This window comes from Aptenodytes patagonicus, chromosome 21 (genome assembly GCF_965638725.1).
Source record: "Aptenodytes patagonicus chromosome 21, bAptPat1.pri.cur, whole genome shotgun sequence".
Classification (NCBI taxonomy): domain Eukaryota; kingdom Metazoa; phylum Chordata; class Aves; order Sphenisciformes; family Spheniscidae; genus Aptenodytes; species Aptenodytes patagonicus.
The window spans coordinates 4,932,404-4,951,375 of NC_134969.1; the positions used below are offsets into that span (position 1 = coordinate 4,932,404).

Below are 18,972 nucleotides of genomic sequence, written 5' to 3' on the forward strand. Positions count from 1 at the left end.
GGCGTTCAAAGCTGGGGCTGGTGGGGGGGTTGATGGGAATCCCCTGTTGAATCGATGACATTAGGGCCTTAGGAGTGATTCTGCAATTATTACGCTGAAATGATGTTGAACATGAAGTTAATCCTGTTATCTCACAAATATTGAGCAAACTGCTTGCTCTGGGTAACTCTATAATGGGATTATACTAGTCAGTCTGGCACCCTCGACACTCCCTGTCTCAGGGCTTTTTCTTATTTTCCTGTTCAGGATAAAGTATTGATCAGTCTTCCCAGAGTTAATTTTGGGAGGTGGTGTCTGGGGCACTGTTTTCCAGTGGTGCTGGATTTTTTTGAAAAATGAGTTTGATAATGAGCACCCTGTTGCTTTACGAAGCCATTCATTCCTCCACAGCGAAGATCCCTTGAGCCCATCCCTAAATAAATGTTTAGGAAAAGAACTGAAGAACAAGGACAAGTATAAAAGGAGACTTCCCTTCGTCATGCCTTCCTGGCATCAAGAATTTGCAGTTTAGTGAGTTCCTGTGCCGGAGACTGTTCCCGGGCCATCATATTTGCAGAGTATAATCGGTTCTGGTTTGAAAGCGTGATTTTGCGTCCGTGATAGCCTGTAGCAATTGTTCTAAACAAAAGTAACTTTTAAAAGGGTTTTTTTAAAAGGATTGTCTTGAGTTTATTTTTAAGCAGTCTGATAAATTGCAAGGTGACCAGTGTCAGGAAGACAGAAGAACCAAAATGATCATGTAGGGAGGAGAGAGAAAAGCCCTAATGCATATTCAGTCCCTTGCTGATGTTCATTGTAGACCTGATTGCTTTCCCGTTGGGCCCGCAGACCTCCAAGTTTTAGTGGCCTGACTTCTATGCAGGGTTTGTCGTGAGCTGGAACAACGGCGTTGTTGCTGCCAGGTCAAGTTATGTCCTTGGTTGCAGCAGGGCAAAACGTAGTGACTTACAGTTCTGCGGTTGTGGGCAGAAATCAGACTGCGGCGTATCGTGCGAGAGAGAGACCTACACCCTGGTGAGAATTAGAATTTGAGTTTCAAAGTCAGGGAAAACATTTTTTTCTCTGCTCTGTAGCCAGAGGCTCAATTAACAATGAAACAGGCATCTTTCTTTCAGCGTCACTAGAGTAAAGAAGTGATTTCTACAACACCCGCTAAATGAGCGGAGGTTTTTGTGCCAAACCAGAAATTTCCATAAATATGGTAAAGTTCCATTAAGGGGTCAGTCAGCTTTTAGTTTCCAAGCTTTTATTTTTTTTTTTAAGGCTGAACTGAATCTTTGTAAGAACGGTAGAATTTTTTTAATGAAGTTTTATTCTTTTCTAGTCCCTCGACGAAGGTGAGACTTGCTTTGGAAGCTCCGAGGAGCTCCCTTACAGCAGAAATGGGCTTCGGTGTTGCTAGTTGCCAGGCTGCCTCAAAGAAGGCAGGGAGAGGACGTGGGCTGGTGTAGCCAAGGGGCCACCTAGAATTTTTGGACCAGCTGGGGTTTCAGTTTGAGTGCCCAGGGGTCAGCTAGCCCTGCTGTTGATAAGCTAATGGATTTAGATGGCGTCATTGCAGCCTGTAACTTCAGGGACCTTGGGGGAAGCCCTGGGATGGTATTCTTACAGCAAGGGAGCTAGCGCCTTCCGCAAGCTTGTTTAGATGGGAATCTGGCACACGAACAAACTCCCTGTTTCAAATCTAAAGTGCATGGAGAAATGGTTTAATGTTTATGCTTACACACCCTAAATTTTGTGCACCAATTCAAATGCTTGCTCTGATGTATCCTTGCTATAACTACGGCTTGAAGAATATGCTTGCTGGAGCCATGGTTTTCAACTTTTCATTTGTGACCTTTGAACAGCGTCTGATAGGAGGCACAGACCCCTGTGAAGTTAATTCAAATGTGCCTGCTTTTCTCAGTGGCTTCTCTTTGGACCCCTTAAAGACAGTTCTTGCTCATTCTTCCTGCAAGCTGAAAACCCCTGAACTTGACTTTTGGTGCCGCTCGGTCTTGCGTGCTGTGGATCTTGAGGCAGGAACTCTTTGGTCCATGCCATGGTGGGGAGTTTGTACTGATGCTTGCCTGGAAGATCCTTCTCCCTAATCAGCAGCGTTGACCTCTTTGAGCGTTGGGGAGTGTGCGTTGTAGCCTCATGGAGCCATGGGATGTAGCATGGAGCTCCGTGGCTGCCTAATCTCTGCCACATGATTCTTTGATCCGAGCCCCTATCTCAAGGGGGTTTAACATAGGTGTGAGGCTTACAGAGGTTGCCGTGGGCAGGAGCAAGGTGAATCACGCTGCTCTGTCTAGCCCACTGACTTGGGGGGTTATCTGCATTGCAAGTGAAGGTAGGACTACAGCTCACATAAGGCTTCCTGGGTTGGCTGTAAGCTTATTAGCTTACATACTTGAAATAGTAGTGTGCTATAACTCTTATGCTGCAAAATTTGTCTGAGAAGGTGAGTAAATATTTGAGTAGCTCACCCTTGCAGAGCTCACGGCGGTTACAAGCAGGCGGCTGTTGGCATTCGAGCTGGCTGCTGCAAAGCCAGTCCTGATGGACTGCAGTGGTCATGCTGGGCTACAGTCAAACCTCTTTACTGGCAGAAACAGTCCTGTTTTCAATTTAACCGTATTTCCTCTCGGTAGCGGTGCCTGCAACAATGCTCAGGGGCTGTCTGCAGCCCCACGTTCAGCTGTGCCAAGCGTGAGTAGACGGGAGCATTATTTGATAGTCTCGGAAAGGGTTTTCGCCCGCAGTTTTGGTATAGTGCTACTTGTTCCTAAACAAGGTCACTGCTGGTGCTCTGCAAATGGAGGAGCAAGAAAATTAGGTGAGATTATGTGAAATGAGGATTCTGGGAACGTGTGAAGGGTCGCATCTACAAGAGGGGGGAACAACTGTGGGAGAAACAGCTTCTTACAAGGTTACAATTAGCTGTACCTCCTGAAATGTTGGTGTTATCTCATCTCTTGACATTTCCTTTAATTATATGAAATGGCCTTGACACTGTAAACAATTGCCATGGCATTGTCCCTGCAGCTTGGGTGAGTCAATGTGATGCATAAACAGCGTTTGGTTTGCAGGACCTGATCTGTATGTGTCTTGGGACGTGAGCTACCTGTTTGCAATTGTCACACCTGCTTTTTGTGCCATATTCTGGGATGGCGCTTAGCGCTGGTGTCTGTCACCGTCTTGTTTTCACAAGAGCTCTTGGTGCTGGCAGAAAACACAGGAGCATCAGGGCAGGGACCGAGATTTCAAGAGGAGCCTAAGGGGGTTAGATGGGGAGCCCACGTTTCGCTTTCAGCTCCTTTGGGCCTCCATAATTCTCTCCCCAGTGAGCCAGTTCAAAAGGGGTAAGGAAGGGGATGATTCACAACACAAACCCAAGCATTGCTTTCATCACGCTAGCAGCAATCTTGTACTCGGCATGTTTCAATCTTAAGCCTCGCTGCTGCTTGGAGACACCTCGGTGGTTGAGCAATAGTAAATATTTGGAGACTTGAGGTTGAGGTTCACTCACTGTCTTGCTGATGGCTCTTGTCTGGGTGTGACCTGTGGTCTGGATGTGCCACTGTTTAGGGTGGTCCACGGCAGATCTATGAAACGTATTTGGCTAGATGAACTTCCTAAGCGTTATCTTGTTCCTTAAATAGAGAATAAAGCTTGTATCAACATGAATCACAAAGTTGATAAACTGGAATGGTTCCTCTTGGAGCTGTCTTCTCGCATTGGGCAAATATTTATCCACATTGTTTCAAAAGGCATATCTGTGCAATAGATGGAGGTCAAACCTGTAATTACCTGTTAGATTCACTCTGGCAGAAATGGCTTGTAAAAACACAGTACGCTTGAAAGGAAGCTTTTAAACCTGATGTTTGTGTGTGAATCTAAAGTTGTGGTTAAAAAGTTCAAATTTTATGAGTTTTCAGTTGCATGGGTGCAAAAAGTAGTTTTCTTGCCAAATTTAAGTGCCTTAAGCCAAATCTATCTGCCATTCCTTTTAATTTCTAAACTGTGGCAGGGAATTTGGGTTTCTGTTCCAAATGTGTCTGCTTGAGATGATCAGAAGCTGAGATTGTGTGCCAAACTTGCCTTGCATTTTAATAAGGAGTTTCTAGCCTAGTCAATAATTAAAGCAGAGCAGGTGCGGTGGGGAAGTTGGGTGTTCCCCAAAAGCTAAACCAAGGCGCTTTTGTAAGTCTCCCTGGGCAGAGCCAAGTGAGTGAAGGATGGTAGGATGCCCTGGCACCGGCTGGCTTTGTGCAGTAGTTTGGAAAAAATGTAACTTCAGACTGAAGAGCTCTAGGTGTTGAAGGATAATTTGGCTTATTGGTGTGGCGCGCCTGCAATGAGCCCTTTTGGGGTGGCAGAGGAAATACTGAAATGTTTTGCTGCAGTTTCATCTTCAGATATGAAGAGCGAGTGCACTTGCTGAGATTTCTGTGAAATGTTAAAAAGAGGGAACAAGACTTTTACAGAGGAGTCTTGCTGCCTTTCTTTTCGGCTAGCGTGTGGGCAGAGAGGCTTTCAGCTCAAGACCTAGTTTGTCATCTTGAAGGATCAGAGGTAGGAAGAGAAATTTGGGATCATGAGTCTTTTAATGAATCAGAGCAGGGATACTAGCCTGTGGACCTTGACCTATACATTGCAGACTAGCTTCTAGAGTTAAATATAGTGCTGCCTCTGAGGGTTAATTTCAATTTAATCTTATTTTAGAGATTCCATATTTACTGCTATTCTTGCTGTTAGTTTGCAGTCTCCAGTGTAGTGCTTAACTGAGCTTGTCCCATCAGTTTTGTGGGTGGCGTAGGTGGACTTATCTCTTTGCCAAAGGACTCGGTTATTTTGAATAATATCTGTATAAAGCTGTAAAATCATAGGTTTGTCCAGTAAGGTGGTTAACACAGACAGAGGATGTGACTGTCTAGCACGTCTGTACTGCAGCCGCTCGCTTAGGAAGAGCACTGTATACTTGTGCTGTGCCAGTCCTAAAAGCACGTGCCGGGTAGTGGTTTGAAAGGAGAGGGATATATTTTTGATTTGTGCTGAAGCTCTGCTAGTTTTGTCATTCTTTATCTCCAGCGTTTTGCAATGGAAAGCCTTAGGTGATGTTAGTTTACAGGTTCTTTGAGTATCTTAGTTTTTGCTGAGGGAGAGAGTTACATAAGAGTTAAGCTAAATGCCATGCCTGATTTTTCCCTAAACAATGGAATAATTAATGTAATTTTCTTCTCCGTGTTTTCGCTTAATGTGTTCCTAATAATATAGCTGGAAGTGGCAGATGGGTATCCTGCCTCCGAGTGCTTCACTGTTGGGAATATGCTGATGCTTTGCTGATGCCTGATGCTTTGCTGGAATGTGTCCTATATCCGTGCTTCCTTTGGCTTCTGACCAGTGTTTCTTTCAATGCTGCTTCAAGGTGCTCCAAAAAGTAGTTTGTCAGCTTTGGAGGTTCCCTTGCCTCAAGATGGCATAGCCATGAATCACCGCGGTGATCGAGTTAGCCAAGATGTGACTGAATCTTTAATTTTGTCAGGATTACATTCCTTAGCATTCCCTCACTAGTAAACAAGAAAATATTTAGTGTATGTTGTAATTATAGTGAATGGTGAGGAGGCACTGAAGATGATACGTTTTCGGTACTGGCTAAAATACGCTCTCATTGAAAGTTGCACTTCCTCCGCTGGAAAACAAGGCTGGGGGATATTTTGGCCTTAAGCTCCTCTTGGCCCCAAGACCTACTATGCGATTTTAGCCTGGTCCTTGTGACAATTAAGCAATTCCTTGTGTTCCAGGTACTCGCTGCGATCACGATGCTTTCCAGGAGCATGTCCTCAGCTTTATTTTCCCTTCCTAAACATGAGGCTGAACGTGCTGTCAGTCAGCTCGTTGGCAGAGGCGGCTGCTGAGCTCGGAGCGGTGTTCTTCCTCCAGCTGTGCTCCATCCCGGTCAACATCTGGGCTGCTGTAGGATGTGGGTTGCTCACCTTCCCCACCACCAGCACATACGTGGTGGCACCAAGACGGTTCCTCGTGTGCTAGATCAGCTGCCCCTTGCTTTCTGAGATAGAGCAGCTATTGCCATGCTGACTAATTGGTGGGGACAAGGGGACTGGAATGCTCTGGGAAATAGGAGTTTCCCTCTTGGAAATGTCACAGGAAGCATGGAGGAAATCATGTGGTTTAGGAGCGGTTACCTCACTTTTCTGTCTCATCCGAACCAGCGCCCTTTCATCAAAGTATACAGAACCTGAACAATGCGATGCCAGCTGGCTAATAAATAAACCATTTTCCATTTCCACACCGGGTATCGGGCTGACTTTTAATGCCATGTGAGGAGAAAGGAAGAGCGTCACGTTGTGTTGCCTTGTGACCTTTCAGATTGACTACCCGGCTTCCTACCCGCTTGCTTTCCCTTGGTCTGCTGTCGTAGTTAATAACTCTTCCACATGCTCTTTTTCGGAGCACAGCCCAGAAATGGTCATCTTTGTAGGTAGCCAGAGCTGTTACGTATATATAATAGATATTTTTTCATATTCTCCTTGTTCTGCCAAAACTGCTGAGGATTGCTAGCAAACAGGTTGTGGTGAAACGCATCCAGAGTTGCGGTGCTGCCGCTTTTTCTTCTCCCTGCCAACCCTCCTGGTTAAATGGTACCGTGGGCCTGCGTTGGTATTTCAGGTGGGTGCATCCCCAGCAAGGAAAGAGCCTCAAACATCCCGTAGCTACTGTTGACTCCTTTGCTGATGGGCTCTAAAGGAAAACGCCCAGTATCGCTGGTTTTAATAGACAGCTCCATCTGCATGGATGGGATCACGCAAGAGTCCTTTTTAACGTTCCTGTGGCTGAATCATGGAACACAAATGTCTGAGTCACCGCAGATGAATGCGGTGTTTCACGTTGGTGTGAAGTGAAATGTGAACAACAGTGTCTTTATTAGAGGAGCTAATATTTGTGCTCATTATGGGTTTCATTAGACTTTAAAGTGAAACAATCTAGAAGAGTTCCTTTGACAATGTATATAAACAGACTATTAACATTTGAATGCCGGGTTTTTAGTGGGATGCTGGTCTGGATGGAGAGGAAATGAAACCTCAGAGGAAAGTGATGTACCCCCCTTCTTGGGCGTTTATTGCCCGTAACTGGTCGTCATCTTGTTTTGTTTCAACCATCTGACTTCTCTTGAAATCCTGTAAAATTTTCACGTAACTGGGATTTCTTGGTTACTACATTTTTAGAAGAAAATATTGAAGGGGCTATCAGCCGTATCCCTTCTTGCTTTCCTGTAGAAAGCTCTTTGCTATTCTGAGCTCTTCCTTCTCATAAAGGTCACTTGTCCTCGAGGAGTAAAGGCTTTACTCTGGTTTCTTCTGGTTGCTGCTATGTCAGATGGCCCTTCTGCATTATTATGGGAATTTTGGACATTTGTTCCTTGTCCTTGCTTGAAATGTGGATTTTCCTTTGTCCTAGATGTGCAGTTGGATGCGGGCTGAGGTTTTGTCTCCTTACTGCTGTTGGTAGAGCTGAAGCAACCTTACGAGACGGGGTGCTAAACCCCAAGCGTCGGTGCTCTGTGCTCTTCATGTGCTGTTGGCAGGGAACTTGGGCAGGTTGCTTTGTCCCATATTTTTCCCCAGCTGTGAGACAAAGCACTGTGGACGCAAAGGGTTACTTAAGAGCACAGTAAGTACGGCTGCTCTTAACGCTCTGTCCTTGGGCTAGAGTTGAGACAGGAACGTTTTTTTGCGTTGTGTCTGCTGGTGCAGAATTTGCACCTTTCTGTCCAGAGCTGGAAGTGAAGGATGGACTGGCAGGTTTTTCTGGCCGGGAGTCCACCTTGAAAACAATGATGTTGGTGTTACTTTTGGTTTGGATTTCTGCTGTTCTCTGCATCTTGTCCATCCCTCTTCTGGTGGGGTTTTTGTTCTTTCTACCCCGAAGAGGAGAGAGTTGCGGCTGATACTCCTAAAGGATGTTTGAAGTCCGAACCCAGTTGCAGTTTGAAGTGCAGATTTGTATCTCTTTGCTCCTTGAGCACCACAGTCCTGCGTTTCGGAAGCAAATATTAATGCTTCTGCTACAAACTTTATTACAAGTGCCTTTGCCAAATAGTCTTGTTATTCTCCTTGTGATGGTTCGTAAGGCCTGATCAACGATACAGAAATGTGAAAGTGCTTTATTGCATGATTGTCTTTTCACAGCCTGGTGAGTTACTGTGCGGCACCACAGCCTGAGTAACTGTCGTGCGTGCTCTTGGACTGCAGCCACTCTGAATTTAAATGCATTAGTTTAAATCGCTTTCATTGAAATTTAAGCTAATGTTTCATGTTTTACTAATGTAGAAATAAGGGGTCAGGCACATGATTGTGCTGCTGTGCTTTAACAACCTACCATGTGTCATCTGTTCTGCAGCAGAGCTTTATGCACTCTTAATTCACAGCAAATGCAATATAAAATGCAATGGCTTTAATCTCCTTGGAAGTCAGGCAAGTCTAGATGCGGTGTTTAGCATTCTGTAGCGTTCCCAGATGCAGGGATATTTTTTTCCAGACTTCCTTCCAAGCTGGACAGCTGATTTACAGACTTGAAGTCTTCCAGCCTCTATCTCCGAACTTTGTGGGTCTCTGCCAGATGGCAGTGTATTTAAATGGCTTTAAAATGGCTTTTTCTTTGTTTCAAAGCAAAGAGTCTTAAATGAGGTGGAGCGTGCCTGTGAATCAGTATGTTAATTGCCCACAATGAAAATCAAAAGTACTTGGAAGACTGACTGCTGTGGCTGACCAGGCAGAAACGCAGTCTCCTCTTCCGAGCACAGAGATGTCTGGTGGTGGGAGGCTGAGAAGAGCAACGCTTTTAGGAACGTCCCTATGTTCTGCGCGAGGGAGGAGAGTGCTATTTGCTCCTCCGCCTCCACGTGTCTGCTGATCCCTTGCTCCTCCACCTGCTCCTGCCGCCGTGCTCTTGCTGTCCACGGGGATGGTGGTCATCTGCTCAGCAGGCAGGGGTTAAGGACAAGCCGGGTGCTGGTGCAGGTGGAGAGGTGTCCTGCTTCCTCCCGTGTTTTTACGGCTGTGCTTCGGAAGAGAGGAATGGATTTGCAAGTTGTCCCATGGCGTGTCTAGTATGTTAGTGGAGGAACCAAGAGCAACGTCTTCCAGGTGTGTTGGTGGCTTAGGTGGAGTTATATTAGATTTCAAAACTACCCCCTTCCCTTTTCTGGGGTGTGCTGGCTGCAAAACTGCCTCCCACTGCGACATGCGGTTGTGAAGGGCGATCTCTGCCGCTCTGAAGCGGGCGTTTGCTTTGCGTGTCTGTTCTGACTCATGTGCAGCATTGATTGTTCCCAGCTGCGCCAGCCCAAATTGACAATCTTGGATTTTGTTGTTTCCCAGAATAGATGATTTTTACTACTGGGACTGCTGTAGTAGTGAGCTTGTCCTGAACTCTTCCTGGCTGCCTGAGTAATATTCAGTGATACTGAAGTACTGCGGCTGCTGGCCTGACAAGGACAGGGACCTTGAGGGCCGTGGCAAATCTTGGTGTGTTTAAAACTGCTTTTTCCTACAGCCCTTCCTACCGCGGAGAGAGCAAACCTGGATGTGTCAGATGGGTTCAAGCTCCTGATTAGTCGCTGGTGTGATGCTGCAGCAAATTCCCGTATGTTTTTGAAAATTGTTTTTCCTTTTCCCCAGAATTAAGATTAAGCTTCTGGATGTTAAAGGTTTTCCCACTCCTCTGTGGTATGGTGCACAGGGGTTGGAAATGATCTGTGGGTTCACTGAAGTCCGAACACAAATTTTGATGAAAAATTAAAGAATCCAAGTGGACATATTTAAACTCTGGAGATCTTTGTTGTTGTAGTGCAAATGTTGAGGGGGATATTTGTTACCTTAACCATCGAGATGTGACACACGAATAAAAAATAAACTCTTCCTTGTTAAATTTAAATTTTCCTTTGTTAAATTTAAATTAAAAGAGAAGACACGCTTCCTGCTCCTACCTTCTTCCTGGTAACTTTGGTGGAGAGGGGAATTGCTATGGAATTGTATTTTTATTATACGTCTGGCTAGATGCATATCAGCTCAGGCACTCTTTTTGAAATTCCCTTTACTGTCAGGATAGTGCAGCTCCTACAACAGTTAGAGTACCGTGCTTTCTCATTCATCGCTGCCTTGGTTTGTATTTCGCAGGCTCAGGTACTCCATTACCTCTTTGATCTCGTTTGGGAGGTGAAACCACTCCATGCATTGGCGTGCATGGTTTCTCCAAGCCCTTCCTTGAGCAAAACACCCTGGTCTCCCTCTCTTCCCGCTCCCAGCTTCTCTCTCTTCTCCCTAAACTTGATGCGAGGAAGGAGCGAGGGGTGTTGATGATTTGGATTATGCAGCTAAGTGGCTGGAGCGTGGCTGGCTGTCTCCTCCCCTTCCTGAGCTTCGGCCCTAGCCAGCTCGGCGCTGGAATGACAGGCATTCCTGCGTGAAGGGAGCTGGCACGGACGCCTATTTATGAGAATCAAGTGCTCTGCCATGGGGTACAGGGAGAACAGGACCTGCGCTGGACCGTCGGACGCCCGTGCCGTTGCCTGAGAGTTGGCAGCCGCCTCGCTTGCCGGGCTCTTTCCCAGTCCAAAGTGTGGATTTATCATTTTAAAGGACTAAAGTGCTCTCTCAGGGAAGACTTTTTTTTTTCCTCTCTCCCCCTCCCGCCTCCTCCCGGCGAGCTGCTTAGAAAAGAATCTAATGGGGCAGCCGCACTTCTCGAGACCGGTAAATCCAGCTGCTTTTGGTGAGTAATGGAGGGCAAGGGAGACGGAGGAAACTTTGGGGCTGCGGCAGGGCAGGATTGCAGGTGAAACGGAGGAGTCGAGGGGAGTGGAATGCGGGGCTTGTGTAACCTGCGCCCGGCTTGGGACCTGGGAAGAGAAACCAGAGAAATAACTCCATTTCCTTCCTTTCTCTTACTCATGTCACATGCAATCGCTGTGCAACGTGTTCTGCTGATCTTCGGACAGGCTCCATGCTGCAGTTTTTAGGGATAGCCTCTGTCTTGCACGGCCAGGTTCAGGGACACTAGCTTTGCAAAGCGCTTGGGCAGCACTAAAATTCACCTGAGTGGGGTAGGAGTCAGCCCCGAGCCCCCCCGATAGTCTGCCCGGATCAAAGCTGCCCAGAATTGCCTCCTTGTGTGTGATGACACCCGGCTTTTTGGGGCAGCTGAAGTAGTTTTGGGGGGAGAAGGGGCTTGGCAGTCATCTTCCTGCTTGTTTTCTCTCTCTCTACTCCGCGAGGTGTCTGAGTAACTGGCAGGCTGTAGCAAACGCAACCTTGCTTTGAGTCCTGGAAGTAGCCCTACTTCCAGAACGCTGTGTGTAGGTCAGTGTTATTTCCAGGTCTCTGTCTTAGGTGCTGTTCCCAGCTCTGGGACTGTGATGCACTGACTATAAGAGGAGACTTTACGCATCGTGCCGTTCCCTTTTATCTCATACCGACTTGCTGTCAGCTGTGTGGGCAGAGTTGCTTACTCTCATCTGTAAAGTGAAATTACCTGATTTTTAGAGAAACACTTGACATTTGCGAATGGAGAGCTCCCTGAGATACAGATTAATTTTTTTTTCGTTCTTTTTCACTTTTACAACTTTGAACCTACCAAGCATTTTTAGGGCTCAGATTAAACCAGTGATTCTCTCTTCCCCACCCCCAGTTCAATCCAGCTAGCATTGTTCAAGAGCTGCTAAAAATAAGTGGTATTGAGAGAGTGGAAGGGAGAAGTAAAAGTTCAGTCGTCTTCGTACTGTCGATGGGGATTAACAGCTCCATTGGACTTAGGCGCTGTTAGAAGCCGACCTGTTCAGTCCTGGGCTCTTTCTCTCATCAAGCACCAGAGACGGTGGTAATTTTCAGGGGAGTGGGCTCACTTGGTGTAATGACATTGTCCTTTGCCGGAGGCTGGAGGCCAGCAGACCTGGTGTTTCCGCAAATGGTCATTTGCTATCTGAAGTCTTTTTTCATGGCACAGCTTGCATAGTTCCTACTGAATAAATTGTGAACTTGAAGAGATGGTTCGTGCATTAACTTTGGCAGGATGCTGTTGAAAAGAAAAGTCTTGTGAAGATTATGGTGATTAGAAGCGTACAAAAGACAGGGAAGCCAAGGGCCGGGACTATTTGAGGCTGTTTTGTGAGCACAGTCTTTTATTGCTTTAAGGTCAGGATTCACGTCTTCCCTGGACCATTCAGGAAATGCACATGAAGTTTTTAAAGCTGTTACAGGAAGCTAGAAACATTTACCTAAAGTGCTTTTTTTTGATACTTTAACCTTAACAGCATTTCCCTCAAAAGAGTCTTTGTTTGCTTTTTGAGTTGTAGCTGTTTGCTTGAAAGCTTTTTGGATTCTTAACTGCTCTGCCCGGCACAACAAAGCTGAAGACGAGGGAGCTGAATTATTCTCCAGCCTGTGCATCAACACTGTTTTGGCAACGGGAGGGTTTGTTGCAGTCCCACGGCGTTAGCCAGTGAGGATCCCGCGCAGGCTCGGCGTCGCGAGGCAGTTGGTCCCGCTGTAGCCTTAGGTCCGGGCTGTACCGCAAAACACGCTTCTGAAGGTACAGTGATGTTGGGCGTGGAATGAGCAGCCACATTCTCAGCAAAAGTTCCTGATGCACCTTTTGGGCTTGTGACAGCAGAATTTCACGTGCATGTGTAACTTAGGGAAGTAGAGGTGATTAAGCAAAAGAGTTCAGAGTTGCTGCGTGGCATTGAAGCGCCTAATTTGTCTGAGTGCTCTTTAGCTCTCAGCTAAGCGTTTACACTGTCTTTTGCTGTAGCATAGTCTCACTGCTGCAGTTCTGTCTGTCTGTGAGCCTTGAGGCTATGACTGAGAGACAGAAATGCCTGGTGAGCTCCTTGTGAACAGAAACTCCTGGGATTTGTGGAAATCCCGTAGTAACTACTACGATAAGAGATGGATCAGGTTCTGGGTGAACTGTGGTTTGCAGATGGAAAGAATCTGGCTCAAGCTCATGATTTACACACTATGCAAGTCCTGTTACAAAGCAAAACACTGATGCTTTCTTGTTTCCTTTGCAAGGATGTCTCTTAATGAATATAGAATTTAACAGATCTTAACATCTCTGAAAAGGACTGGGTTAAAGAGCCTGTTGTAGTGTAGGCAGTGGTGAGATGCATCTTCTTTTGGAGCTAAAATCTGCTCTACCAACTCTTGGATGTCTGCAGAGATATTTCAGGGAGAAAAGTAGCAGGTTCTCGGTCTTTTCCTAACAGCTTCAGTCTGCAGCCCTGTCCTGGGACTCGCTGACCCTTCATCCTTAAAGGATTGTGCCATTTTCTTCATGAACACTGGAAATCAGTAGTTTCCCTCCCAGACGTATAGCAATATAATATGAATTGTCAGCATCTGGGATGCAAGTCTTTGATTTATTCACAGCCTTCGGTCTTGCTTTGTTAGGGTCTGTAACTTGGATCTTAAAGTGATTTTTAGCTTATGTAACGGTGTGCCCGTTAAAAACAAAATAAACTTCTCCATAGCCATGCTGGCTTTTGGTGGTATGTGGCCTGACTTAAAATGGTTTAAAAATTCACCAGGACTAATTCAGCAATGACCGACACTAGACACAGCTTGGGTTTAATTTTTTTTTTAATAATGCGCATCAGAGGTGCTGCTATCTCGTGTACTGTTGCAGGTATCTTCCCTATGAGAGATGGTCCTTAACGAAGGAAAGGCTTTTTGTTTATTCATGTTGGTACCTGAAGTCTCTACTGTGCCTTTTGCTAGGCTGGTAGCGCATTGAAAGGATGTTCTGGGGCTTGATCTCTGAAGATGGGGGGTTAACTATATTTGCTCATGCAATGGCTTTTCGTCCCCTAGACCACGGTGTGACCATAAACCATTACATTTATATGTTGGTATTTCCTAAAGGTCAGCTAGGTAGCTGCTTGCTGTTGTGAGTGTCCCACGTGCATGGCAGTGGTGTGAACGCGTGCGGTATTTTTAATTGACCCCACGGATCCTGGCTCCGCTGGTTTGACCCATTGAGAGTAGTGGTAGAAGTGAAAGCTTTACCATCTTTAATAGCAATGGCTGCCCCAAGCCTGACAAAAGCTTTGGGAGCAGATGACACATGCAGCACCGCAGCCGCTTGCTGACGGCGTGATGAGCTTGGAGACCAACTGCGAGTCTCCAGCTTCTTCCACTGAAATGGTTTCTCTTCTCTGGAAAAAAAACATTACAGCTGTAGCTCAACACCACCCATGTTCTTGCCACAACAGTTTGCACCTAACACAAGGTGCAGCGGGAGAAGAGCTTTTTTTCCGCCTGCATTTTAACGGCAAGACTTGAGTGTGAATGTGTGTAGCAGTCTGCAGGGGGAGGGTTTGAAAGACCAGCTGGCCAGGCGTACTGATGGAGAATTGCATCCCTAGCTGCTTGGCACTGCTGGAGCTTTCTGCCTTCTTGTGTCTCCAGGCTGTGCCAATTTTGTGACATTTCCCTAGACTATTTCAGTCTAAACATTTTGGGTTAACACAAATCTGCTGTTTAAACAGCTCAAATTCACCTGCTTGTTTTGCTGGAACATGATCAGGGCATGTTAAGTGTTTCAGAGAGGAGATCTGAAATGGCAGCAGGCTCTGGTGGGGAAGCTGGGAGATAGCAGCCAGGGCACGACTCCCTCCCCAGGCCGGCTGGGTCCTGGGGGTCTGTCCGAGGCATGGCAGGTTGAGTGCTCCAGGACATCTCCCCAAGGAGCAGCACCCACGCTTGCCTGGGGCAGCGTGCAGAAGTTGCAGTAGGTGTTTTAGTCCGGAGGTTTTTTCTCAACCGGGGCCGTGTTGCGGGGCGGTGCGTTAGGCATGGCGTGCTGGTGTCAGGGTGGGCTCTGTGGGGCTCTCCCTACTTCAGGGTCGCTTTTCTGAAGTGGGTACTTCATGTAGCTCTTGCAGAAAGGTTAAACAAGGCCGTGCTTTGGCATGGGGGCACATTAGGGACCTGCTTATTGGAAAGCTCTTGACCTTCTAATGAGGACTCCCCTGGGTTCACCTGCGTGACCTCATTTACCCTTTTTCATACATTTTAAATGGGTTTTCCAGCCTGGGACCGCAGTGAAGAAGGTGAGGCTGGTCTCTTGGACACAGACTTGCCACGCAGGTAAACAGCCGTGGTGCTGAGCAAGGGCCGGGTTGGGCGAGGGCATCAGCTTCCTGATGCTTCTCACCCTTCACTTAAAGTCTCGTTCGTCTTTTTTTGCCCCGTTTCTTTCCCCGAGCACTGCGCTGTGGTTCCTTAGCAGTTTCCCAGTGCGTGACTCGGATAAGGAGGGGTTTCTGCCTTGCATTGCAACGTGGCTTAGGGACCCTCCTGTACCTTGTAGAGCAGATCAAGAGGAGGCACAGAGAATCCACCTTGCCGAGGCTCCCTTCACAGTGAAGGCAGCTCGGGCAAGAAATGTCCTCTCTGCACCGTTTCATGGAAATTTGAGCTGGAAATGGGCTGTGAATGGAAGGGAAGGTCCTTTTCTGAGGGAGTATGAGCACTATCTAATGTGAACAATCACGGAACAATGAAGTTATTTAAAATAGAGATCGGTAAAACACACCTACAGCTGCTGATCCACCCACTAATTAGCAGTAAATGTAATTCATAATTGCATCACAACAGACTGTTTTAAATGTCTATGTCGGTGTGGTAATTATGGATGGTAAAAGGAAGAGTGCTGTGGAAGGGCATTACAAGTAGCTCTCCTGTGAGCAGCCTGTGCTGCAGAACTGGACAGAATGAATCCCATTTTGTATCCGGGAGGGAAACTGCTTTCATGGCATCGGTATCACCCCGTGGGCTGTAGTGAGCTCGGGATGTTCACACCGTTTAGTAACGTGTATAGAGTTTTATTCTACACAGAGCAAAAGGGATGGTGAAAATGATTTGGACTGTGGGTTTATGCTATGAAGGGGTACACGGTATGCCTGTCTCCCCCTCTTGCGTGGCTGTTTTTAGACACGGAACTGATTATAAAACAGCAAAACAGAGTGTTTTTGCGTTGGACGAGACCTGATGCGCAGCACGAGCCTACAAGCAGTTGACAGCGTGGCTGATGGAGTAGCGTGGCAGAGAAGCAAGAACCGAGTTATTCGATATCGATGCTGAATGTCATTGTGAAACCTAGCTTTTGTATTAACCTGCGTGATTGCAACTAATGGCAGTCAGGCACCTGGGGTGGGACTCCACCCTGAGATGGTATTTTATTTGACAGCCAGACCTGGACTGCAGAAGCTGCTGAAAGAGGTTCTTCCGCCTGGAGTAAAACTCGCGTGTGGGCTCTCCCCCACTCTCCCTGCTTTTAGCTGCTCCTGCTTTGGGTATATCGTGTGTCTCCTTGCAGTTTCGGCTCATCCTTTCATGTCCACTGTTCCTCCCTAGCTGCTCGGAGGTGGCTGTGGCGGGGGAATGCTTGTGTTGCTCTCCCTCTAATTGGAAATGGAGACATCACAGCTTGCTGAGGTCTCCGTTCATTAATCTGTGGACCTGATGGTTGAGTTTTCTTTTAATAACTTACTTTGCTTAGTGCAGCACTCTGACACCTTGGGTGGCAGACAGCACATAAGTTACATTCCTAAGAGCAATTCAGGGAAGGGATATATATGAAGCGAGCTTGGTACGACTGCCTTCAGTGCTGTTACTGCTCCTTGGAAAGGTGAGGGAAATGCCTTTGCGTGGCACTTGGGATCCAAATTCAGTCCGCAGCTTGTGCCTGGCAAGCGGTCTTGCCTGCCTGGTAAACTTTGGGAACGCTCTGTTGAACAAAGTGAATACTGCTTTTTAAAATTACATGTACAACTCTAGGGCTAATCTTCTAGTCTCTGAAGAAAGTGCCTCTAAACATCCAGACAATTCCTCTTGGGTTTCTGGGAGCTTCAAATGCCGCTTTTTTTTGCCCCCACTTCCACCCTCCCTCCCTCCCAGTAGAAAATCACAGGTCAGTGCTGACATCTTGTATGTTACTTTCCACCCAACTTCTCTCCTGTTATGAAGCCAGATTTTTTTTTTTTTTTAAGAAGCCGCTCCGATGCGGAATTTATCTTGCTCTTTCAAATAAATGTTGGCTGGCATCAGCTTTTCACTGGTTCTGAGTGAGCTTTCTGTTAGGGGGCTGATTTAAAAACAAACAAACAAAAAATACAACCAACAACCGAACAGCAAAACCCCATCAACCACCACTGTGTGGAATCTGGAGTCCCACGAATGAGAGGGGAGAAACCTGTACAGAGCTGGAAGGGTCATGCATTTTAGGTAAAGTCCGAAATGGCCATAATCAGCTTTGAAAAGCCTTTTTTTTTTTTCCCTCTTCTGCTGGTTAGCACAGTGGCACTTCCTTGATGCTCCAGCCTCTCAGTAAACCAGAGTCCTGGGCTGGTTTCCCTCTTCCTCCGTCATTTGATTAAAGACTGCACTTCTTGCCTGTGATCTAGATCCTCCTACTTGAAATACTCTCCGGTTTCCCTTGTGCTGCCAGCATGGTCTCTGTTGCTCTTCTCTTCCCTATTATTCAGTGATCTTCCATTTCATTTGTGCTCAGACTGAAAAATTGGGGGTCTGTCTGTCCTGCAGTGTTGCACAGTGACAGCCTGTGCCCAGTCCAGCCGGCCTGAGGCTGCTCGGGAGCCCGTGGCTGGGGCTCCCCGTGCTTGACGCTTCCTGGGGTCTGAAATCTCATGCTAGGAAGCACTTCAGGGTTGCAGGTAGAGCTCCATCAAACAACTCTTTTATTTCCTGTTTGTTTTTTTTTTTTTCCCCTGTCCTGAATCTGCTCTTCCCCATGTTGACAGGAATCTGCTTTTTCACATCTGGGTCTGTATCCTTGGTGAATATTTGTAGGATATAGCAGATACGTTGTGAGCTCTTTGTCCTATGTGCAAAATGGCTTTCCCCTAAAATTCCTCTTAGCCTCAGGAGATGGGATTCTTGGCTGAACTTTCCACATGGCCTGCAGGGTATTGTCTTTTCTGCAGGCACGTCATACAGGCTTGTCTGAAGTTGACTAAAAGGTCTTTTGTGATCCCAGAAGGTTTGCAAACTCCAGAACGTTTGACTTAGAGGCTCAAAAATAAGACGCACAAGTGCAATTTGTAACACAGCACCTCAGCCTGTGGTATGCGGTGTTTGGCAGGACTGCATCGTAGGGCTCTAGGTAAAGTCTCGAGGCTCTGTTCTCGATATTGCGTGTTTTCACGGAGTTCTGCGACGCAGCTTGGGTGCTCCTGTCTTTTGCAGTGCTGAAGCCAAGGGATTATCGGTCTGTAAATGAAGACCATGAAACGGGCCACCAGCTGGCTTCACTTAGGTTGTGTGCACTCTGATTTTTATTTTTTTGCAGGCATTGCTAGATTCTGCTGATTGTAAGTGTTCCCTTATGTTTCATCAAATACCCGGAAAACACCAACACCAGGCAAGCCAGAATTGACAGTCACCAGCTTAGCGTTTCGTGCTCTGGTTCTGCTTCGCAAGTTGTTCCTTTATGAGCTTTTTTTGTTGCAGCAAGTTGGGGTTTTTTTTGCATGTCCCTTCTCTCCTCCATGTCCTTCTTGTGCTGTTCTCCAGAGACTTCGAGTACAGTAGGTGGAGCACAGGCCTGTATTGTGTTGCTTTCCTGTGTAGTTGTTGCTCTTGGCCAGTGTTGCTGGCCTTATTTATAGAGGGAAAAATCAGAGAGGCTAAGTTCTAGCACATACAGCTGTGGTAATGGGTCTGGTAATTTCAGTGTGTGTAGACATGAAACTCGGCTCTGCAGTCTGGAAGGTATTTGCGTTCATGTAATTACTTGTGTCTAGCACCAGTTGCTTCCAACTGAAGATGAGAAACTGCAGCAAAGTGATTTGGGTTCCTTGGGCGAAGCTGTGACACTGCAAATTTAAACTAATCCTTGTTTCATTAGGAAGCCTCTTATCAGTTACCCTTTGCACTGTTAACA

General features: G+C 46.6%; 1 protein-coding gene across 12 annotated transcripts in view; it reads left to right on the top strand.

Moving 5' to 3' along the window:
* Window positions 1-18,972, top strand: part of PHACTR4 (phosphatase and actin regulator 4) — a 69,804-nt gene that overhangs the window by 35,853 nt on the left and 14,979 nt on the right. Inside the window, exon 1 of one of the 12 annotated variants that reach the window (XM_076357208.1) lies at window positions 4,527-4,560. The exons of 9 other annotated variants lie outside the window; for them this stretch is intronic. Coding sequence is in view for 2 of the 3 variants with exons in the window: in XM_076357211.1 (XP_076213326.1) it covers window positions 10,734-10,779 (46 nt within the window). In the remaining variant the exon portion in view is untranslated. Of the gene's footprint in view, window positions 1-4,526; window positions 4,561-10,480; window positions 10,780-18,972 lie in introns of those variants that run through there. 2 more of the 12 variants (XM_076357211.1, XM_076357210.1) reach the window with 2 other exon arrangements.